At 36.9% G+C, this 22,121-nt stretch overlaps 1 protein-coding gene across 3 annotated transcripts in view; it reads left to right on the top strand.

Moving 5' to 3' along the window:
• Nucleotides 1-22,121, top strand: part of PIK3R4 (phosphoinositide-3-kinase regulatory subunit 4) — a 65,753-nt gene that overhangs the window by 38,998 nt on the left and 4,634 nt on the right. For 2 of the 3 annotated variants that reach the window (XM_046675705.1, XM_046675714.1), the window contains exons 11-16: nucleotides 952-1,139; nucleotides 2,190-2,400; nucleotides 4,687-4,852; nucleotides 16,383-16,547; nucleotides 18,943-19,154; nucleotides 20,582-20,713. In XM_046675705.1, coding sequence (XP_046531661.1) covers nucleotides 952-1,139; nucleotides 2,190-2,400; nucleotides 4,687-4,852; nucleotides 16,383-16,547; nucleotides 18,943-19,154; nucleotides 20,582-20,713 — 1,074 coding nt within the window. The remainder of the gene's footprint in view (nucleotides 1-951; nucleotides 1,140-2,189; nucleotides 2,401-4,686; nucleotides 4,853-16,382; nucleotides 16,548-18,942; nucleotides 19,155-20,581; nucleotides 20,714-22,121) is intronic. The other variant, XM_046675724.1, reaches the window with a different exon arrangement.

Here is a 22,121-nt window from a genome sequence, read left to right as displayed (position 1 = left end):
TAAGTGAAAAGGTAAAAGCTCTCTACTTAATAAAAAAAGAAGAAAATTGTATGCTGAGGTTGCTAAGATCTGTGGTAAGAACGAATCTTCTATTTGTGAAATTGTGAAGAAGGAAAAAGAAACTCATGGTAGTTTTGCTGTTGTACCTCAAATATGTACATATAGGATAAAACATAGTATATGTAGGGTTGGGCATTATCTGCAGTTTCAGGCATCTGCTGGGGGTCTTGGAATGTGTCCCCCTGTGGATAAGGGGGGACTACTGTAATTGTCCCTTAATAGGGGAATGGTTAAATAAATGTTCAGCATATTTAGTTAGGTAGGAGAAAAAGCAAGTTGTGAAACAGTATATATTATTTTTGGAAAACAATACAGTAATAAAGCATTAAACTACTGTGTATTTTATGAGGTGTACAAAGTTATGGGGGCAGTTTGTGTTATATTTTAGTAATGCTAGAACTTTGTGTTACTTGATGTACTTTTTGTAATTAGACAAAGATTAATAAAATAAAGGATTTCTCATCTCTTTATAGTCAGGAGGTAGCTGTATAGCAATTGCTATTTTATTTCTTCTATTTTTTTGTTTGTTTCCCATGTAACTGATACTGGAAATAGAGAGGTCCTACTTAGCATTGTGGTCAGCGACATTTGAAAAAGTTGTTTCTATTGTTGGTTCTTCAGATAAAGAGGTTACATGAGATGGAGCTAGCCTTGGGAAACTAGGAAGCAGTTATGTCTAGTTATTAATACCATTGAAAGTGCATCTGTTTCATCTGCCCTAGAGATGCAGTGAGAGTTAATGAGTTGATATATAAATATAGATAAATTGGAGATCATAAAGAACCAATAGGATGGGAAGTCCACTGCTGTTCCTCTCCCACCAAAAAAAAAAAAGCAATAAAGGTTTTAGAGGCTTCCTACAGACTAACTATTCTGAATCTGTTTTCATAGCTAGAAAACATGTAAAACAAGACTCAAATGTAAATGAAGAATGGAAAAGCATGTTTGGGTCATTGGAACCACCAAACATCCCACAGGCCCTACCTAAAGGGAGTGACCAGGAGGTGATTCAGACTGGGAAGCCTCCTCGTTCTGAGTCCTCTGCTGGCATTTGTGTCCCTTTGTCAACTTCTCCGCAGGTACTATCATCTAGGCAGTAGTGTTCCTTTCGTCTTTCAATCCCATTCTACTGTTTTGGACTTTTAAAGGCTGTGTTTATACCAGAAAAATCAATATAGTGACTTGTCCTTTAGGGAGGACATGTTTCTTTCTAAGGCAGGTTTATCTTTAATTTTATAGCCAAATGGATATGTAGTTATTGAAAGAACCAAAAAAGGTCTCATTTTCGGGGCTAGTCTGGTGGCATAATGGTTAAGTTCACGTGCTCTTCTTTGGCGGCCTGGGGTTTGTGGGTTTGGGTCCCTGGTGCGGACCTACACACCGCTCGTTATGCTGTGCTGTGGTGGTGTCCCACACACAAAATAGAGGAGGATTGGCACATAGCTCAGTGATAATCTTCTTCAAGCAAAAAGAAGAAGATTGGCAAGAGATATTAGCTCAGGGCCAATCTTTCTCACCAAAAAAAAAAGAAAAAAGTAAAAGGTCTCATTTTAGAGTACTCATTGATAAAGTGATCTGAACAGGGGGTTGAAGACTTCATTATGAATTGTGATTATAATTAGGCTACAGTGAACCTTTTAAATCTCATTTTATTCTTCCTCTAATATAGTTATATCTGTAAAATAGCAGAAATACTTCTGGAAAGAGAAGTCCCAAGTTTGCCTTGTGTGAGAAATGTCATGATGACTTTGATATATTTGAAATAAACTTGTAATTTAAGGTAACTCTTCCTTAGCAAATCATATTTTAAATGAAAAATATTAACTCAACCAAATGATAAATTTGTACTTCTTTCACTTAAATTAATGAGGATTTTTGTTTAATGTTATCGATGCACTGATAATTTTTTTTAATAATGTAGAGGTATGGAAATATAATGTTTGTGGTTAAGCTTCATTTTAACTAGGTTTTCATTGAAAAAATGTCATTGTATTTAAATGGGTTTAAAAATGAATACATTAATAAGGACAGAAAGTTGATATAATGAGTAGAGAGAGCAGGAATACATTTTTATCATCAAATATACTTTGCTTGTGACATAAATGCCTATAATTCGATTTGTTTTGCAGATTCCAGAAGTGACAAATGTCCAAAATAGAAAACCAACAATACAGGTTTTAAGTAGTACAATTTTACCATCCACCTACCAGATTCGGATCACAACTTGTAAAACTGAACTTCAGCAGCTCATACAACAAAAGCGGGAGCAGTGTAATGCTGAGAGGATAGCTAAGCAGATGATGGAAAACGCGGAGTGGGAGAGTAAACCACCACCACCTGGTAAAGAGCTGTTGCTAGGTAGTTGTATCCCAGCCTGGGGGCCGGAGCCTAGGATACCAGGCAGAGGAAGTCAGAACAAAACTGTCACTTTGGAAGCCCAGAGGAAGAAGCAAAATAAATGAGAAATCTTAAGTCATTATTTCTGGAATTTGGATCTTCTTAGCTCTGGGGGCAACTTGCAGTGTCTTGTTTAGACCACTTACTATTTTGTATTTTAGCCTGTCTCTGTCCAAAAATGGACCCATGTATAGTGCTTAGTTTTACCTGCCTGCTTAGTGTCATGTCACTTTCTCATTGAATGTCAGGCTTCTTGGAGTAAACTCTGGCTTTTAATTTCTGAAGGGTTTAAAATCTATTAATTTCCTTTAAAAAAAGATAAATTTAGAAAATAATGGATACTTTTAAAAAGAAAACAAAATCATCTATAAACCCACCATCAACAATTATCAACATTTTGGGGAAAATCTCCTACTTTCTGAGAAAATTTAAAAGAAATTTAGAGGTATTTAAGATGAAGATGTGACTCAGCTGTGTTAACAGACTTGCTCAGTGTAATGTGGTAGAGTTAGTCTCTGATATTTGTAGATTTTGAGAAACATTTTAATGAGTTTCTGTATATAGATTTTAATAATAAAAATTTAGCTTGAAAACTCTGAGGGGAAATGCATAGTGTGCCTATGCATAGAGATTTAAAAATTATGTGAATTCCCATGGGCTTCTATTGTGAACATGGGGAAAATGCTGATAGAGATCAGTGATTTAAAGATTTAGAAAATGTAAAGCGGTAAGTGTCATCTCTAGTCACATTCTTTCTTATCAAAATAAAATTGTTTCTGTAATATAGTTTGATATTATTTACCAGCCCTGCTTTAAAAACAAAAAAAGTTGACCACAAACTGTCTACTTTATTTTATGATAGAATCTGTCTTCATAAGTGGCATTTTATACTTAAGTGGAGCTATACGTTTTATTCAGTAATCACAGAAAAGGTGTCAAATTTTGTGGTTCAAGAAATGTGCAATGACTGTTGGACTCTTGATTTTTTCTTTTTACACTTGAGTGATTGCATGAAATTGGTTTTCTCTAGAGGGAAATGTTCAACCTAGCCTGGTAGATTATCTAGGCTTCATGGCAAAGTGTTTTTGATCACTTTCAAATCCAGCATATCCTCCTTAAAAATTGTATTCAGCTGTTCTTCCCACCCATGTGGGCTAGAGATCCAAGAGGAAACAATGTATTTTTTTATCTTAGAGTAAGCCATGCTTGGCTGTAGTCTGGGTTTCAAAAATGTTTCTTGGTGAAAAATAATTTCATCCTAAAATGATATTGTTGTCACTTAGTTAGGCACAGTGCTGACTCCCAATATAGTATTATCTTCAGCATAGTTTTCTGTTTTGTTTTAAAATAGATTAATATTAAATATGATTAAATGTTACACAATATAAAAGTTTATTCAGCAAACATTGAAGACAATTATATGCAAGGACATGCTAGATAATCAGAATGGATAAGACATGGTCTCTGGTCTCAGGGAATTTATCATAAAGGAAATTAATCATATACAAAAATAATATGCATAATGAAGCAGAAGGGTATAGATGTCATAAAGAAAGTACTAGAAAATCCATGGGCATTCTGAGGCTGTAATTTGTAATACCATTTATACCAACATACTGATACCATAGAATAAATGATGGCAGATAGGGAAGAAATAAACATTTGGGTGTTTACTATGGGCCTGGGACAATATGAGACTCTTTATACATCTAATTAACCATGTAGTCACTCTTTGGGTTAAGTAATACTTTCATCATTTTACTTTTGAGGAAATTGAAGCTCAGAGAGTTTCAGTAAGTACCCCAAAGTCACACATTTATGGTGTGGTGGATCTGGGTCTTTGAGACTTGCAACCTCTGGCTGCTTCCCTAGCTCCTGCTTTCTCTAGGTCAGGATAGTCATCACCTCTCACTACTGAGCAAGTAGTCAGGGTTTTTCTGGCTAGCAAGTGACTATTGTCCCTTCTCAGATGCTAGAGAAGGTCCCAGATTCAGTCTTTCTCAGTCTATTTGAGCAACAGTTAATTGCTGTCTTGGATGTCTTGCTCAATAGATAATAGTATCTGTCATGGTTCCAGTAGACCACTCGGTATTGGCTAGCTATTGGTACCCTTCATTTAGTTCTTATAATTGTTCTCGTGCTGGTTATTGGTGACTGTAGCTGGGAGGCTGAGGGGAAGATTGTATTTGTAAACTATAGTTTAAGACACATTCCTTTGCTTTTGCTTAGGATGGCGTCCTAAAGGGCTGCTTGTTGCACATCTTCATGAACACAAATCTGCTGTAAATCGAATTAGAGTCTCTGATGAACACTCACTTTTTGCAACATGTTCAAATGATGGCACAGTGAAAATCTGGAACAGTCAAAAGATGGAGGGGAAAACCACCACTACCAGGTAACATATGCTTACAAGGAGAATCCATTCATTCAGTCAGTCAACAAATATTTATTCTTAGGTGCCAGGGATACAGCAATGATAAATGGACAAAAATACCTCTTCTGTGGAGCTTTCCTTCTAGTGGGAGATGACAGACAATAAACAATATAAATAAGTAAATCATATATGTTAGATGGTAAATGTTATGAAGAAAACTATAGCAGGAAAGAGGGATAGGGAATGCAGTATGGTAGAATTTCAAGTGAATTGGCTAGAGAATGCCTCACAGAGAACATGTCATTTGAGGGAAGACCTGAAAAAGGTAGAGAAAGAGCCATGTGGATATCTTGGGGAAGAGCATTCCAGGAAGAGGAAACAGGGATTTCAAAGGCCCTGAAGCAGAAGGATGTTAGGTGTGTTTGAGGACTAGGGGAAAGGTCTGTGTGGCTGGAGCAGAGTGAGCAAGAGGGAGAAGTAAGAGAGGCCAGATGACCGAGGGCTTTGTAGGCTGTGGTAAAGGACTTTGACTTTTGCTCTGAGTGAGATGAGGAGCCTTTGGGGAATTCTGAGCAGAGAGACATGATCTGAGTTAGATTTCAACAGAATTGCTCTTGGCTTTTGTGTTGAGAATAGACAGAAAAGGGGCAGGACAGAAGCGCTAGAGGAGGCTGCTACAGTAATTCAAGCAAGGGGTGGAGTTAGTGGGAAATGATCGGATTCTGGATGTGTTTCAGTGGTGGAGCCAGCAAGATTTGTTGAGTGCATTAGATGGAGTATGAGCAAGAGAAAAGTAAACAAATGATAGAATGGCTGACTGTGTAAGGAAACACATACTATACTGTTGCCCCACTGTTTTGGTCAAGATGGAGATAATTTGTGACTCGAAATCTCTAAGACTCCTTAAATACGCTTAATGTGATTTTAAGTGTGATTATAAGAAGTATTTTAGATTTGTACAACTTTATAGCTATGTCCCTACTTGATATGCAGTCTACTTGTCTGCCCCCACCCCATTCTCCCTGTCCCCACCATCCCTATCAGTTCTACCATATTTATATTTATTCTGTGCCTAGTTTGGTCTGAGTCTGAAAGGAAAGCTACTAGAATTAAAGCTGAATCTCATGGACATAAAATGACATGGGGGCTCTCTGGTGCTTTTCTTGTTACCAGTTCATTGACTGTAGTTAACCACAAAATTGTTAAACAACAAAATATCTTTGATAACTAAAATAATTCAAAAGTATACTCCTTACTTACCAACTTGATATGATTTTTGCTGTTTATTTTTTAAAAGAGCTCTATATTTTTACACCATGCTTAATTACTGTTTTCACGTTCATTCTCTCTTGGCATTGCATTGGTCAAAAACTAAATCAAAAACTAATGAAAGAATCCTGGCTCCATGTAGCAATTTTTTGTCAACATTTTATTATGAAATTTTTAAACCTATAAGAAAAGTTGAAAGAGTTTCACAGTGAACACCCATGTACTTGCCACACAGATTCTATTATTAACAGTTTTACTGTTTCGCTGTGTCATGTAATTATCCATCCTCCTATCAATTCATCTTTTTAAAATGTATTTCAAAGTAAGTTGCAGACATCAGTACACTTCCCCTAAAAACTTCAGCATGCATATCATTAACTAGAATTCAGTATTTGTTTATAGTTATTTTTTTCTTTTTTGGCATAAAATTTGTATGCTATAAAGTACACAGATCTCAAATGAACCATTCTATGAGTTTCAACAAATGCATATACCTGTGCAACTTAAACCGCTCTCAAGATACATAACATAACCATGACAACAGCATGTTCGCCTTATATTTTTTCATGTAAAATCCTTGCCTCCTCCCTGCTTGCAACCATTCTTTTGATTTTTTCCCACCCTCATTAGCATTTTGATAAGTATTTTAGACACCTCTTCTGATAATTATTTTCCAAATGGTTCTTTGTTATTATCATCATTGCATTCATCCTTTCTTTTATTAGGAGAAGTTTAATTGATACGAGTAAACTTCTCAAGTAAGAACTTGGAATCCTCTGTTAGCTTTGCAAAAACCTCACTTGTTAATTCTCCAATAATTTTTGTCATAGAGTCATGCCTTCTGTATCCCAGTGTCACATTTCAGACAGTGGTATCCCAGAAAATGTGGCAGTTTAGCTGACTGTATTGTCTTTGAGAAGTTTGTGTGATGATCAGGAGATTGGATTTCCTCTGGACGCAGCTGCTGTCTTATTGTGGGGTGCAGTAGGCCTTGGCTTGGAGGTACTTCATTCCAGGTCCCAGGGTGGGGAAGAGGAGAAGGGAACAGAGTATGTTCCCCTCATCACATGCCTTCATGAACTGATGAGGGGAGAAGGAGGCCATTATTATTGCCAGAACCAAGTGGGAACAGTTGGTGACTGGGAAAAAGCAGCAAAACTGATGTGTTTTCCTAGGAAATGTTACTAGTACATTCTGACTACTGATGCCCTTCCCGTATGTATTCTGTTGGCTGACCACGCAGTTCCAAGTCCTAACTTTCTCATTGAATTATGATGGTAATTTAGGCCATCTGGATTTGGCTGTTATTTTATTCTTTCTTATTTGAGGTAGACTTTTAGTTTGTCCATTGGGAACTAGTTCTAGAGAAATTGCTGTTTTTCTAAACTTTCACAAAGATTTTTCAACTTTATCTTTTATAGTATTCTAAATTATATCTTTCACATATGCTTTTTATGCTACCCTATTTTTGGCTTATTTAGCATCTCAATTTTAGGGGAGATTGGTGCATTTGGTACTTGTTGAATTTGATGGTAAAACATCTAAGTGGAGTTTTGTCCCAATGAAGAATTGAAACAATATGAGAAGTGTGCAAGAAAGTCGTTAGTATTAGGGTTACATATTTTAGAGTGACTGATAGTCTCGGAAGTCAGAGTCTTTGAGTAGTGAGGCTACTCTGAAGAAAAGGGAATGTAAAGGGTTATAAAGGCTTGAATCTTGGGAAATTGAATTTTGGGGACCGGAAAAGAGAGGTCTGAAAAGGAGAGAGAAGAGACTATTAGACTTCAACAGAAGAGAGAGTTTTGAGAAACGGACTTATAGGCAGCTCTTAAATGCAATAAGAAAAGCCAAGTATCGTGAAAACCTAGTAGGGCTGTTGGGCATTCTCATACATTGCCCTTTGGTGGAATGCAGTTGATGATACATCCGTCATCCCTGGAGGACTTTTTGATGATATGTATCACGAGCCTTTATGATGTCCATATCCTAAGGAAATAACTAAGAATAAGCTCATATATTTAGTTTTAAGGCTGTTCAGATTGGCTTTTTTATAATAGTAAAAAATTAGAAGCAAACTAAAGGTTCAGCAGTTAGGAGTGTAGTTAGATAAATAAGTGATGGTGCAAAAGTAAAACTGATGTTGAAACATATATATCAGAGACTTCCAAAAATCTTCTCTTCCATAAAAACAATGAGAACAGTGACAAAAACTGTCAAAATCAACTTTTTCAGAACTCTAGAAATTAACTAAAGTCCTGCATCAATCCGAAGAATGTTATTCAAGAAAAACAGCTGACTCACGGAACAGTGAGCCCTGTGGTCCCTAATTCCATCCTCTTCTACCAAGCTCTCTGGTAGCTTTGAAAACTACCAGTCTCACAACTGAGAGAGCCATGAAAACCAGCAGCTTAGTAGCCACTGGAGGGGTCATTAATGGGCTTGGAACTCCCCAAAAGCCCCATCTCCAGAGAATTTTCATTAGTTGACCTTTTGCCAGCTTGCTGAAAAGTTCCATTATCAGGGCTTGTATTTATTTAACCTGACTCATACCTTGTTCCTTGAGAAAAACTCTACCACAGGACATTTGTTGAAATTGTCAGTGTTCTTTACTTAACATTGCATCTGCCAAAGGTGGCATTAACAGTTGTAACTAGCAAGATGCTGACAAAAAACTTAAAAGGAGGAACTAGGGAATGAGGTGGCCATAGGGGCCTTTGAAAAGTTTGGATGTATTCATAGGCATCTGCAAGGCTACATGCATGTGCAGGGTTGTGCACATGTTCAGGAAACTGAGAAGAACCTGAATCCTCACTTCTGGCTAACCTTGAGACTCTGCACAAGCAAGAAATAAAGGATAAGGCAGAGTTGTAAGCTGCTTTGTTGAAGGTGCACCACAACACAAACACAGAGAGCCCCAACAAAAACTGGAACACTCAGTTCGAGGCTTGTAAGGAAACATCTTTTCAGTCACTAGCTGACCACCAAGCTAATTGAGCAAGGACTTCAGTGGTGACACTGAAGAGAAAGAATACAGTCTTTATGGAAGCAATCCACATGTGAGAAAGAATGCAGATTTTATAGAATTAGTCCAGGAAAGTCACTAAACAAACAGCAACAACACTAGAATAATCTTATTTCTAAAGTTGACACGTATTAATTAGAATGTCCAGTTTTGAATAAAAAATTACAAATTGTGCAAAGAAACAGGAAACTATGGCCTATACACAGGAAATAAGACAATCAATGGAAACTGAACCTCAGTAATCTCAGACATTGGATTTACTAGATAAACACTTTAAATTAGCTATTAAAATATGGCATAGTGGTTAAGTTTGTGCACTCTGCTTCAGTAGCCTCGGGTTCACAGGTTCAGATCCTGGGCATGGACCTATACACCACTCATCAAGTCATGCTGTGCTGGCATCCCACATGCAAAGTAGAGGAAGATTGGCATGGATGTTAGCTGAGTGACAATCTTCCTCAAGCAAAAAGGGGAAGATTGGCAACAGATGTTAGCTCAGGGCCAATCTTCCTCACCAAAAAATAAATGAGTCCAAAGAATTAAAAGAAACCATGTCAAAGAATTAAAAGGAAAGTATGAGAAAAATGTCTCATCAAATAGTATCAATAAGGAGATGATAAATAGAAATTCTGGAATTGGAAAGTATAATCACTGAAATGAGTCACTCGAGAGGCTGAACAGCAGATTTCAACTGGCAAGAAAATAAAACAGAGACCTGAAGATAAATCAATTGACATTATTGTTAGAGGTACAAAAACTAAAAAAGAATAAAGAAAAGTGAACAGAGCCTCAGAGACCTGTACACCACCATCAGGTGTGCCAGTGTACACTTAATAGGAGTCCTAGAAGGTGAGGAGAGGAAAAAAGCAGAAAGAATATTTGAAGAAATAATGGCTGAAAACTTCCCAGATTTGATGGAAAACATTAATCGGCACATCTAAGAATCTCAACAAATTCCAAGTAGGATAAAAATCAAAGAGAGCCATCCAGACACGCAATAAGCAAACCATTGAAAGACAGAGAGAGAATCTTGAAAGCAATGAAAGAAATGTGACTCGTCACGTATGAGGGATCTTCAGTAAGATTAACAGGTGACGTTTCATCAGAAACGACAGAGACTGGAAATCAGTGAGATGGCATATTCAAAGAGTTGAAAGAAAAAGACTGTCAACCAGTAATTCTATATCCAGCAAAACTGTCCTTCAAAACAGAGGCAAAATCAAGACATTCCAAGATCAATAAAAGCAGGGGATTTATTGCTAGCAGATTTTTCCTGAAAGAAATACTAAAAGGAGTCTTTTGTGTTGAAAGAAAAGGACATGAGTTAGTAACTTGAATCCACATGGAGAAATAAGGGCACTGGTCAGGGTAAATACATAAGTAAATATAAAAGACAGTACAAATTGCTTTTGTTTGAAACTGTTTTTATGTGCTGTCTGATTTAAAAGATAACTTATAAAGAAATAATTATAAAACTCTTTTGATGGGCTTATATAAATATGTCATTTGTATGACAATAATAGTACAGACAAGGGAGGAAGGGAGAGAGAGATTGAAGCAAAGTTTTTGTGTATTATAAGTTTGTATTAATCTGCTCATTTTTTGATGTTATTTGTATTTCCCAGGGCAACCACTAAAGAAAACCCTTAAAAACGTTTAGTAAAACTCAAAAATAGTAAAAGAAACAACAAGGGAATTAAAATGGGAAAATATCTTTTTAACACAAAAGAAGGCTGTAATGGAGGAATACAAGACGAACAAAAACCTGCATAAGATACGGAGAAAACAAGTAGCAAAATGTCAAACATAAATCCTATCTTATTGGTAAGCACATTAAATGTAATCAAAAGGCAGAGTTGGCAGAAAGGATGAAAAGACACGATATAGCTATGTGTTGTCTACAAGAAACATACTTTAGATTCAAAGACACAGATCTAACAGATATCAACAGAGTACTCCACCCAACAACAGCAGAATACAAATTCTTCTCAAGTGCATATGGAATACTTTCCAGATTAAACCATATATGAGGCCATAAAAGAAGCTTCAATACATTTAAAAAGATTGAAACATACCAACATGTGTGTTCTCTAACCACAGTGGAATGAAACTAGATAACTGTTAACAGAAAGGAATTTGGGAAATCTACAAATGTGAAAATGAAACAACACATGGCTAAATGACCAATGGTTCTTTAAAGGGAAATTAGAGAATACTGTGAGATGAATGAAAATGAAAACCAACATACCAGAGCTTATGGAATGCAGCTAAAGGAGTGTTGAGAGAGAAATTTATAACTGTAAACATCTCTATTATGTAAAGGAAGAAAGATCTTAAATCAATAACTTACCTTAACCTTAAGAAACTAGAAAAAGAAGAGCAAAGTAAACCTAAAGCAAGTAGAAGGAAGGAAATAATAAAGACTAAAGAGGAAATAAATGAAATAGAGAATAAGAATAAAGGAGAAAAATCAACAAAAGCAAAAGCTGGTTCCTTGGAAAGATCAAAATTGGCAAACCTTTTCTACAATAACCAATAAAAAAAGGAAGAGGACTCAAATTACTAAAATTAGGAATGAAAGAGGGGACATTACTACTGACCTGACAGAAATAAAGGAACTATGAAGGAAATACTATGAATAATTGTATGCCAACAAATCAGATATGCTAGATGAAATGGCCAAATTCCTAGAGAGACACAAGCTGTCAAAAATGACTCAGGAAGAAATAGAAAATCTGAATAGACCTAGAATAAAAAGAGATTAAATTAGTAATTTAAAAAATCTTCCCATAGAGAAAAGCCCAGGCTGAGATGGCTTCTTGATGAATTCTATCAAATGTTTAATGAATTAACACTCATCCTTCAAAAACTCTTTCAAAAAATAGATGAAAGAACACCTCCTAACTCATTTTGTAAAGCCATTATTACCCTGATACCACAATCAGACAAATACATCACAAGAAAACAACAGACTAATACCTGTAACTATAGGCATAAAAATTCTCAACAAAATACAAGGAAACCAAATCCAACATGTTAAAAGGATTGTATACCATGACCAAGTGCAATTTATCCCAAGAGTGCAAACCTTGTTCAACTACAAAAATAAATGACTGAATATATCATATTAAGAGAATAATGGATAAAAACCACATGATCATCTCAGCAGACTCTCAAAGCATTTGATAAAATCTAACACCCTTTTATAAAATTAAAAATAACCAACTGGTAAAAGATGAGAAGTGATAAAGAACATCTACAAAAAACTCATAGCTAGTGTCATACTCAATGGTGAAAGACTGAAAGCTTTTCCCCTAAAATGAGGAACCCGGTAAGAATGTCCACTCTAGACACTTCCATTCAGCATTGTACTACAGGTTCTAGCCAGGGCAGTTAGTTAAGGAAAAGAAAGAAAAGGCATATACGTTGGAAAGGAAGAAGAAAAACTATATTAGCAGACAGCGTGATCTTGTATATAGACTCTCTTAAGCAATAAAATAACCTATTATAACTAACAAATGAGTTCAGCAAAGTTGCAGAATATATCATGCTGTATTTGTGTATACAAAAACCAATTGCATTTCTGTATGCTAACAATGAAGAGTTCAAAGATGAAATTAACACAATTCCATTTATAATATCAAAAAGAATAAAATATATAGGGATAACTTTAACAAAAATGTCCAAGATTTGTACACTGAAAACTACAAAACATCATTGAAAGAAATTATAGAAGACCTAGATAAGTGGAAAGATGTGCCATGTTCATTTCAGTGGAATGCTCGACATTGTTAAGATAGACATACTCCCCAAATTGATCTACAGATTCAACACAATCCCTATGAAATTTCCAGCTGCCATTTTTCCCCCAGAAATTGACAATCTGATACTAAAATTCGTAAAGAAATGCAAAGGACTGAAATAGCCAATACAATATTGAAATAACCAAGTTGGAGAACTCACACTTCCAGATTTGCTACAAAGCTATAGTAATCAAGACAGTATGTTACTGTCATAAGGATAAATGTATGAATCATTGGGATAGAACAGACCTGCAGAAATACATTTATGGTCATTGTTTTTGACAAGGGTGCCAGGACAATTCCATGGGGGAAGGAATAGTGTGAACAAAGGGTGCTGGGATTACTGGGTATCCACAGGCAGAAGGATAAATTTCCAGAGAATTTTTTGGAATGGATCATAGACCTAAGTGTAAGAGCTAAACTATAAAACTTTTAGAAGAAAACATAAGCATATAACTCTTCATGACCTTGGATTAGGGAAAAGTTTCTGAGATATGCTATCAAAAGCACAAGTGATAATAGAAAGAATAGGCAAATGAAACTTCATCAAAATTATAAACATTTGTGCTTCAAATGACAGTATCAAGAAAGTGAAAGGACAACCCACAGAATGAGAGAAATATTTGTAAATAATGTATCTAAGTACCCAGAATATCTAAAGAACTCTTTCAACTCAACAATAAAAAGACAACTCAATTAAAAATTAGACAAAGGACTGAAATAGATGTTTCTCCAAATAGGACCAATAAGTATACAAAAAGATGCTCCACGTTATTAGTCACTAGAGAAATGCAAACCAAAACCACAATGACATGCCACTTTGAACCTACTAGAACGGCTATAATCAAAAAGACAAAATGACGTGTTGGAGAGGATGTTGAGAAATTGAAATCTTTGTACCTTGCTGATGGGAATGTAAAATGGTGCAGCAATTTTGGAAAACAATTTGGTGGTTTCTCAAAATGCTAAACATAGATGACCCCACAATTCCACTTGTAGGAATAAACCCAAGACAGTTGAAAACGTGTTTACACAAAATCTATACACTAGTGTTCATAGCAGCATTATTCATAATAGCCAAAAAGTGAAAACCAGAGTGTCTTATCAGCTGGTGAATGGATGAACAAAATTGGTGGTATATCCATAAAATGGGTTATTATTTAGCCGTAAAAATGAATGAAATACTGATACATGCTACAACATGGATAAACGTTGAAAACATTATGCTAAGTGAAAGAAGCCTGATCCAAAAGCCAGTGAGGGTATTGTATTATTCCATTTATTTGAAATGTCCAGAATAGACAAATCCATAGAGACAGAAAGTAGATTAGTAGTTGCCAGGAGCTGGGGGGAGAGAGCATTGAGGAGTGACTGCTAATGGGTACAGGATTTCTTTTTGGGGTGATGAAAGTGTTCTGGAATTCGATAATGGTGATGGTTGCAAAATTTAGTGACTATACTATAAATCCCTTTAAAAGGATGAGTATTATGGTATGTAAATTATATCTCAATATTAAAAGGGGGGGGGAGAGAAAGCAAGCAAGCTAGAGAGACCAGGCATACTGGCATTCTCATCTCTCCCATTGCCTTGTCCCTGGTACTCATCTGCCATACTGGCTGGGCCCTTGTAGGCAGTGTGTTTGAGACATATGTCCTCTTAAAGACTTATCTAGAAATGTTTATAGCAGCATTATTCATAGTAGGTAAAAGGTGGAAACAGTACAAATGTTTATCAAGTGATGAATGGATACACAAAATGTAGTATATCCATACAATGGAATGATATTTGGCCATAAAAAATGGATGAACCTTGAAAACATTATGCTAAGTGAAAGAAGCCAGATACAAAAGGCCACCTAATGTATGACTGCACTTATATGAAATGTCCAGAATAGGCAAATTCATAGAAAATTTAAATACATTAGTTGTTTCCAGGGGCTGGGAGGAGGGGAAAATGGGGTGTGAAGGCTAATGGATGTGAGGTGGGGTTTTTTTTTTTGTTTCTTTGGAATGATGAAAATGTTCTGGAATTAGATAACAATATCTATGCAGAATTATGTTAACATACTAAAAATCACTGAATTGTATACTTTAAAATGTTTTTATACTTTGTTATGTGAATTTTATTTCACCAAAGCTGTTATTAAGAAAAAGTGAGCTAGAGAGAGATGATTAATAAAGAATATAAAATATGGTTCCATATTTATTTAAAAAGCAAATATGGATATATATGAATATATTATAATATGCATAGAAAACCCTTTGAAAGGATATGTAATAAAATGTTGAGCCAGCCCTGATGGCCTAGTCATTAAAGTTTGGTGCTCTCCTCTTTGGTGGCCTGGGTTTGGTTCCTGGTCACAGAACCACACCACTTGTCTGTCAGTAGCCATGCTGTGGTGGCAGCTTGCATAGAAGGACTAGAAGGACTTACAACTAGGTACTGGGGCTTTGGGGAGGGAAAAAAAAGGAAGATTGGCAATAGTTGTTAGCTCAGGGCAAATCTTTCCCAGCAAAAAATAAAATAAAATAAAAATAAAATAAAATGTTAATGGTGTTTCTCTCTGGGTGGTAGAATTATAAATGTTTTTGCTTTTATATATTCTTTTTTGTATTTTTATAATTTTTGTTTATTTAATGTATATTAACTTGTATACTAAAATGAAATCAGTTACACAAAGTAGAGATTAGGGGCTTGTGACCTTTTATAGGTATGACCCCTTGAAAGGGTGAGTATGCAGCTTGTGTGGAGGGTAGTGAAGGAGGGAATTGATGATAATGGGGGGCACCCTGTGTAGATTATATATTCAAGAAGTTTGGCAGTGAATTTAAGGAAGGAGAATAGACAGCTTGAGAGGTAAACGTGTGTGAGAGAGACTATTGTATAATATTTTGCATTTATGAATATTTTATGATTTATATATTATTTGAGCTTCACTATGTCCCAGTTGGAGAAGTTGGGCACTCCTTGTTTTATAGATGAGTAAACTGAGACACAGAGGAGGTGAAGTGCCTTGACCAGGATCATATAGGTAGTCAGTAGTAGAACTCAGCTCTTTGGTTCCAAAGCCAGTGATTTTCCTGCTGTGCTAGGCTGCATCTTAGGGATTATAGAATAACTGAAGGGCGTAAGAGTAGGCTTTAAGGTTTTGCAAAAGTGGAAGGAGAACTGGATCAAAACCACAAGTATGGGAGTTCCAGCTGGAAAGGAGGATAGACCATCTTTCTGTGATAGGAGAGAAGTTTGTGAAGATGGCCATTTGAAAATAGAAGACAAGATGATTTTGTACCAGTGCTTTTGAGGGAGATTCTTGTTTTCCTTATGAGACCAAGGAGGTGAAACAGACCTCCTAGTAATTTTGTTTTTTAATAGTCATGAGGATATTTATTTAATATCAGCAATAATAATGCTCTTCTGGCCCTTTCAGAAATGCAATCTTATTTTTCTTTTGTGCAGATCTATTCTCACATATAGCCGAATTGGAGGACGTGTCAAAACTCTTACATTCTGTCAGGGTTCCCACTACTTAGCCATAGCGTCTGATAATGGTGCTGTCCAGCTTCTTGGAATCGAGGCTTCTAAGCTACCCAAGTCTCCAAAAATTCATCCTCTACAAAGCAGGTATCTATCTTTTGTGTTTTTTAAACTGCATTTAGTGCACTAGGCTAATTTAATCCCCACCTCCTCCATGTAGTTGGGATCAACTGAGGGCCTATTACGTCGTGCTTCTTTTTTTAAACATGTGAAATGAATAAAGCTGCATTTCCAACTCAAATCTATCACATGTAGTTTCAGAAAGCTATGTCTGTATATCTCATTTTCTGCCAATTTGTCAGTAGGTCAGAAGGGCAGCTTTGAACTTGTGGCTCATTCCAGTCAGGAACCTGTCTGAATGACTTAATTATCAGTTATATCTTCTGTCTCAACTACTAAAAAGCACAACTCTGGCTGGTTGATTTTGAGAATATGTGTGTTCTTCATTAAAGAAAACTCAAACGTTGTCAGCATTTTGTCACTTGGCATTAAAACCTCTAAGTTGACAGGAAATGGAGTGGAGCGTTTAGTTAGATGATTTGCTTATCATTTTAAAACAAAATACTGGCTGGTTTTATTTAAGAATTTCCTTCACTTCTTACAAATTGTGGTTGCCTACAGATTAAATGCACACAAGGTAAGATATTTAAAGATAAAGCAGAACAGATCTTCGGCTGACCAGTATGTGCTACACACCGAGGATTCCAAAGGCAGATAAGATATGTTATGCTAAGAAACTACAGTCTAGTGGGAGAAACAAGCCGTGATGATTTCAGTGCGGTGTGATAATGTGCCATGTTACGGGGACAGGGGAGCCAGCTTGCAGGGGGTAGAGAAGAAGGCGCGGAGGAGGGGAGATCAGCTGCAAGTCAGTGGGCTGAAGTAGAGCAGTCAAGTAGAGCGTGGAGGGCAGAGGCGGTGGACCCCACAGGAAGAAAGCAGAATGAGCAGATGCTGATAGTTAAGTGGATTGTAAGTCGTGGCCATTGGGTAGCTAAGGCAGAAAAGGATGTTTGTTGGATCACCTAGAATTTTATTATTTGTTTGTATTGTTTGTTTATTATTTTGTTTTGCCTTTGCAATTAAAAATGTGTTATTTTTAACACATTCACTAAATAGATATGGGCAGCTTTTGTCCAGGTCATATTATGTATGGCTTTTAACTAAAAAACCAATACCTGCCAGTTTTCTTTAAAATTGTTTCAGCAGAGGATGACTGTACTGTCTCTATACCTGTTGAGTTCCATGTAAATTAACAAAGAGCTATTGGCAAAATTGTTGTGTGGTGACTGCTGGCAGGACACACACACTCAGACGTGCACATTCTGTGCATAGGTACCTCTCGGGTGACAGCGCTTTTCACTATGGATGTTATTATCTTTACCCTAAGCAAACATTGATTACCTAGATTAGGAACCTGCGCCAGGATGATTAGATTTTGCTCTGAGTGAGCTTCCCATGGCCAAATTTGAAACAACTTGAGCAACAAAATAAATAACAATAGTATTGGGTTATAACTCAAAGAATAAAATAAATATCTGAGTCCATACTGATATATAAATAAGTAAATGAATAAATAAATTCATGGAGAAGAGGTGACAACTCGTTCTTACAGAAGAATTCTAATAAGTGTAGAAGGAATGAGGGAAATAGAAAGTGACCATTAGAACGCCACAGGCATGATCTGTCAACAGATCCTAAAATTAGTGAACAGAAGAGTAATCAGAAGCAGGATTTTTGCATAGTCTGAAAAGTATTTCCCCTAAATGTTGAGTATTTATAAATGGAAAGATAATGAGTTTACAGTGGAGAATTCTGGCAGACACCACCTTAACCAAGTGATCAAGGTCAACATCACCACTAATACATTTACGAGGGCGTGCATACCCTCATATACGCACTGAGGAATGCTCGTCACTTCTGTGGTCTCCTTCTAATTAGGCATAAACTCAGTCTGTTTGTGAGAACACATGAGGCAAAACCAAATTGAGGAACATTCTGTAAAATAACTAACCCGTACTCTTCCAAAATGTCAAGGGCATGAAAGACTGAGGAACTGTCAGATGTGAGGAGACTGAAGAGACATGACAGCTAAATGCCATGTGGTTTCTTGGTTTGGATCCTGGAACAGTAAAAGGACACTAGTGGAAAAACTGATGAAATCTAATATGTCATAGTTTACTGGTATTGTACCAAGGTTAATTTCTTAGTTTCAATAAATGTTCTATGGTTATGTAAGGTGTTAACATGAGGGGAAGCTGGGTGACACGGATATACAGGAATTCCATGTACCATTTTTGCAACTCTTCTGTAAGTCTAAAATAATTTGAAAAAAAATGCCTCAGCTATCATTGTCTTGATGGGTCACAGAGTTTTTGTTTCTTGACCATGATTAGAATATAAATGCATCTTAAATGGAGACTGGTGCTCTGTTTTCAGTGACTAGAAAAGTCTTTGCCTTTTGCTTTGTGTATTTCTTTAGAACTCTAGACCAGAAGGAGGATGGTTGTGTCGTGGATATGCATCACTTCAACTCTGGGGCGCAGTCTGTTCTGGCCTATGCCACTGTGAACGGCTCTCTGGTTGGCTGGGACCTCAGGTCTTCAAGCAATGCGTGGACATTAAAGCATGATTTGAAATCGGGTCTCATAACTTCTTTTGCTGTGGACATCCACCAGTGCTGGCTCTGCATTGGTAAGCTGACTTTCAAGTCATTGACCGGGTTTTGAATACCATTAATGCCTGGAATTGCCTTCTTGTGAAAGCTTTTTCCTTTTTCTTCATTGGTAATTTTTTCCCATCTCCTTTTTTTTGTATTGTTGTAATCACTTGCAGTTTAATTTTTTTTCATTAAAAAACAGATTTGGAAGAGTGAAATTAGCATCCCGATGCATAAAACAGTTTTGTCTTTCTCTTTGTTCTTAAATGAGCCTCTTTACTTTGTAAGAATTATAGTGATCAGATTTGCTGGCATTCTCTTATTCTGCCAGGGAAACAGCAGGCTTGGTTTATGGATGAGAGCATTTGAGTTTGGGCAGACTAACTTTTAAATTCCTGCCCCTTGAGAAGGTACCACATCTTATCTTTTTTCTACTTGGCATTCTTTTTCAGAAGCATTATAATCTGTGTTGCTTGAATTTTGTTTTCTAGATTCCTTAACTTGTATTTGTGACTTTGTGTATAGTTATATGGAATGTATTACTTTTTGCCTTTTGTGTGAATAAACTACAGGAAGGTACAGGAAGATGTAATGCCAGGCCTAGAAGAGTAGATATTATACATTTAGCAAATTAGCAAATGGCAGTAATGGCTCTCAGGGCCCTTGATCAGCTTTGAGGAGGGCAGCCGGTACTACCTGTGGGTTTTGAACCATTGTCCTGGAGTGGGTCAGGGTGACAGAGGGACCCTGCTGCCCCTTTTGTCGTTTCCCACTCCCAGTCTCTCCAGTGGAATTGGAGACCAATCCAAGAACATGCTCTGTGCCTCGGTCACAACCAGCTGCTCATTGCTAGGGTAGGTATTATTCTTTGGGGATGGAGGGCCTTCTCTCTGTGGGGTTTCAGTTGTCATGGGCATGTGTGCAGGTACTCACCCCAGTTCCTGCTTTGATTTGGCACCCATGCCTGTCTCTAGAATGTTTTGGAGAAAAGGGCACACAGAAATGATTGAAATCTGTTGATACCTACAAAGCTGTTGCCAGTTGAGATTAGTAAAGTGATCATTGAATGCCAGTAAAATATCTCTGGTTATTTAAGGCATTCTGAACGTTTTTGACTTGTCAGATTCAATTTATGTCTTCTCTTGACCTTTTGTTTTTTGTGGCTGCCTTTGGCAATTAATAACAGTGTCAGTAACTAATGAATTATTCATTTTCAATTTCCATTTGTTAGACACTTCTGTAGTAGCATTGTGATAAGCACTTTATATCTTTGTTGTTTAACAGCTAGAGGTGCTGTTTGAAACTGGGGAGACAGCTTCATGAGAACAAAGGCTTTTTCTAAGTGACTAAGTCAGTTTTAAAATACATTCATATAAAGCTAATGCTGTTTACTGTTTGTATCAATGTAGCCTGATGTGCTTTAATCATTAGATGGTAATCTTTTTACTTTTTTTTATTCAAGGTACAAGCAGTGGTACCATGGCTTGTTGGGACATGAGGTTCCAGTTGCCAATTTCCAGTCACTGTCATCCTTCCAGGGCTCGAATCCGACGCCTCTCCATGCACCCTCTGTATCAGTCCTGGGTGATTGCAGGTAAAGTGGAGGGCTGGCGTTTTCCGGTGTTGGGGGATTTTCTTGGAAAGTGCATAATATTCTGCTGCTGAGAATCATATTCTTAGGGTTTTTATCCTACATATGAACCGAACACTTGATTTTGTTATGTTCTTATAATGGAAGTTCCCATTTCATGTTTATTCTGTTTAAAAATGATCTCATCAGTCACCACCATCACATTCCATTCCTGTCTACCACCATTTCCCCTTCCATTTGTTTCTTTCTCCTGTATTCCATATTTTTGTTAAAGCTGCCACCACTTCCTAGAACTCTAAGTTAGAAACCTTGACTCATCCTTGTCGGTTGCTATTTCTTGTTGATCTGTCTCTGTTGTGTTTCTTGGAAGCTTCCCTTCCTTCCCCTCATTGGCCATTCACATTTTCTTGTACAGATTCTTGGGCAAGACACTTGGGCAAGTCTTCGAAACTCACTTTCCTCATTTGTAAAATGTGGTTAAAAATACTTACCTAGCAGAGTTGTAAGAATTTAAGGTAAAACATACAAAGCACATGGCCCAGCACACCATTAGTGCTTGATAAATAGTAGCTGTTGTTGTTCTTATGTTTCCTCATTGGTCCTCTTGCCTCTAGGCTCTTTCTGGTCCTGTCTCAAACACATAGTCCATCTCATGCACTGCTGCTGTCAAAGTCAACGTGTTGCCAAATTTGATGGCCAACACTCAGCCCACTCCTTATGTGACTCATCATTTGGTCACTTGATTGTTTCCTCTTTCTGACATACTTTCTTTACCTGATTTCCAGGATAGCACTCTCTTGGTTCTCCTATTTATTGATTTGCTGGTTCCTCCTCATCGTCTGACTTTTCACTTGTGGCCTGCCTCAGGGCTCAGTCTTTGGTCTTAACCTCTTCTCCTTCTACACTGGCTTCCCTGTATGATCTCATCTAGTCCCATGCTTTAAACACCAAATTTATTCATATTTTTATGTCTACTTAAAATCTCCCCTAGAATGTCTCATAGCCATCTATAAACCTGACATATCCAAACTAAACACTTGGTTTCCTGTCTGCCACTTCCTTCACCACTTCTTCTTATCCCAAGACAAACCTGCTCTTCCTACAGTATTCTCTAGTAAATGGCAGCTCTTTTATGCTGGATGCTCAGGAGGAAGCCTGGTGTTGTCTCTGATTGTTGTTTCTCTCTCATCCCACTTCCAGTCCATCAGCCAATCCTATATGTCCTATCTTAAAATATATTCAGAATCTGACCACTTTTTACTATCTCCATGACTGTCTCCCTAGTCCAAACCACCATAATCTCTTGTCCCTATTAATGCAATATCCTTTTAACTCGCTGCTTTTATCCTTAGGTCTTAAGACTGTTCTTTCTTCTGCTCAGTTCCTGCCAGTGTCTTCTCATTCCAAGTGG

Source organism: Equus quagga, chromosome 1, assembly GCF_021613505.1.
Source record: "Equus quagga isolate Etosha38 chromosome 1, UCLA_HA_Equagga_1.0, whole genome shotgun sequence".
Taxonomy (NCBI): Eukaryota; Metazoa; Chordata; class Mammalia; order Perissodactyla; family Equidae; genus Equus; species Equus quagga.
Note: the sequence above shows the minus strand (reverse complement) of the source record. Positions and strands in the feature narration are given on the sequence as shown.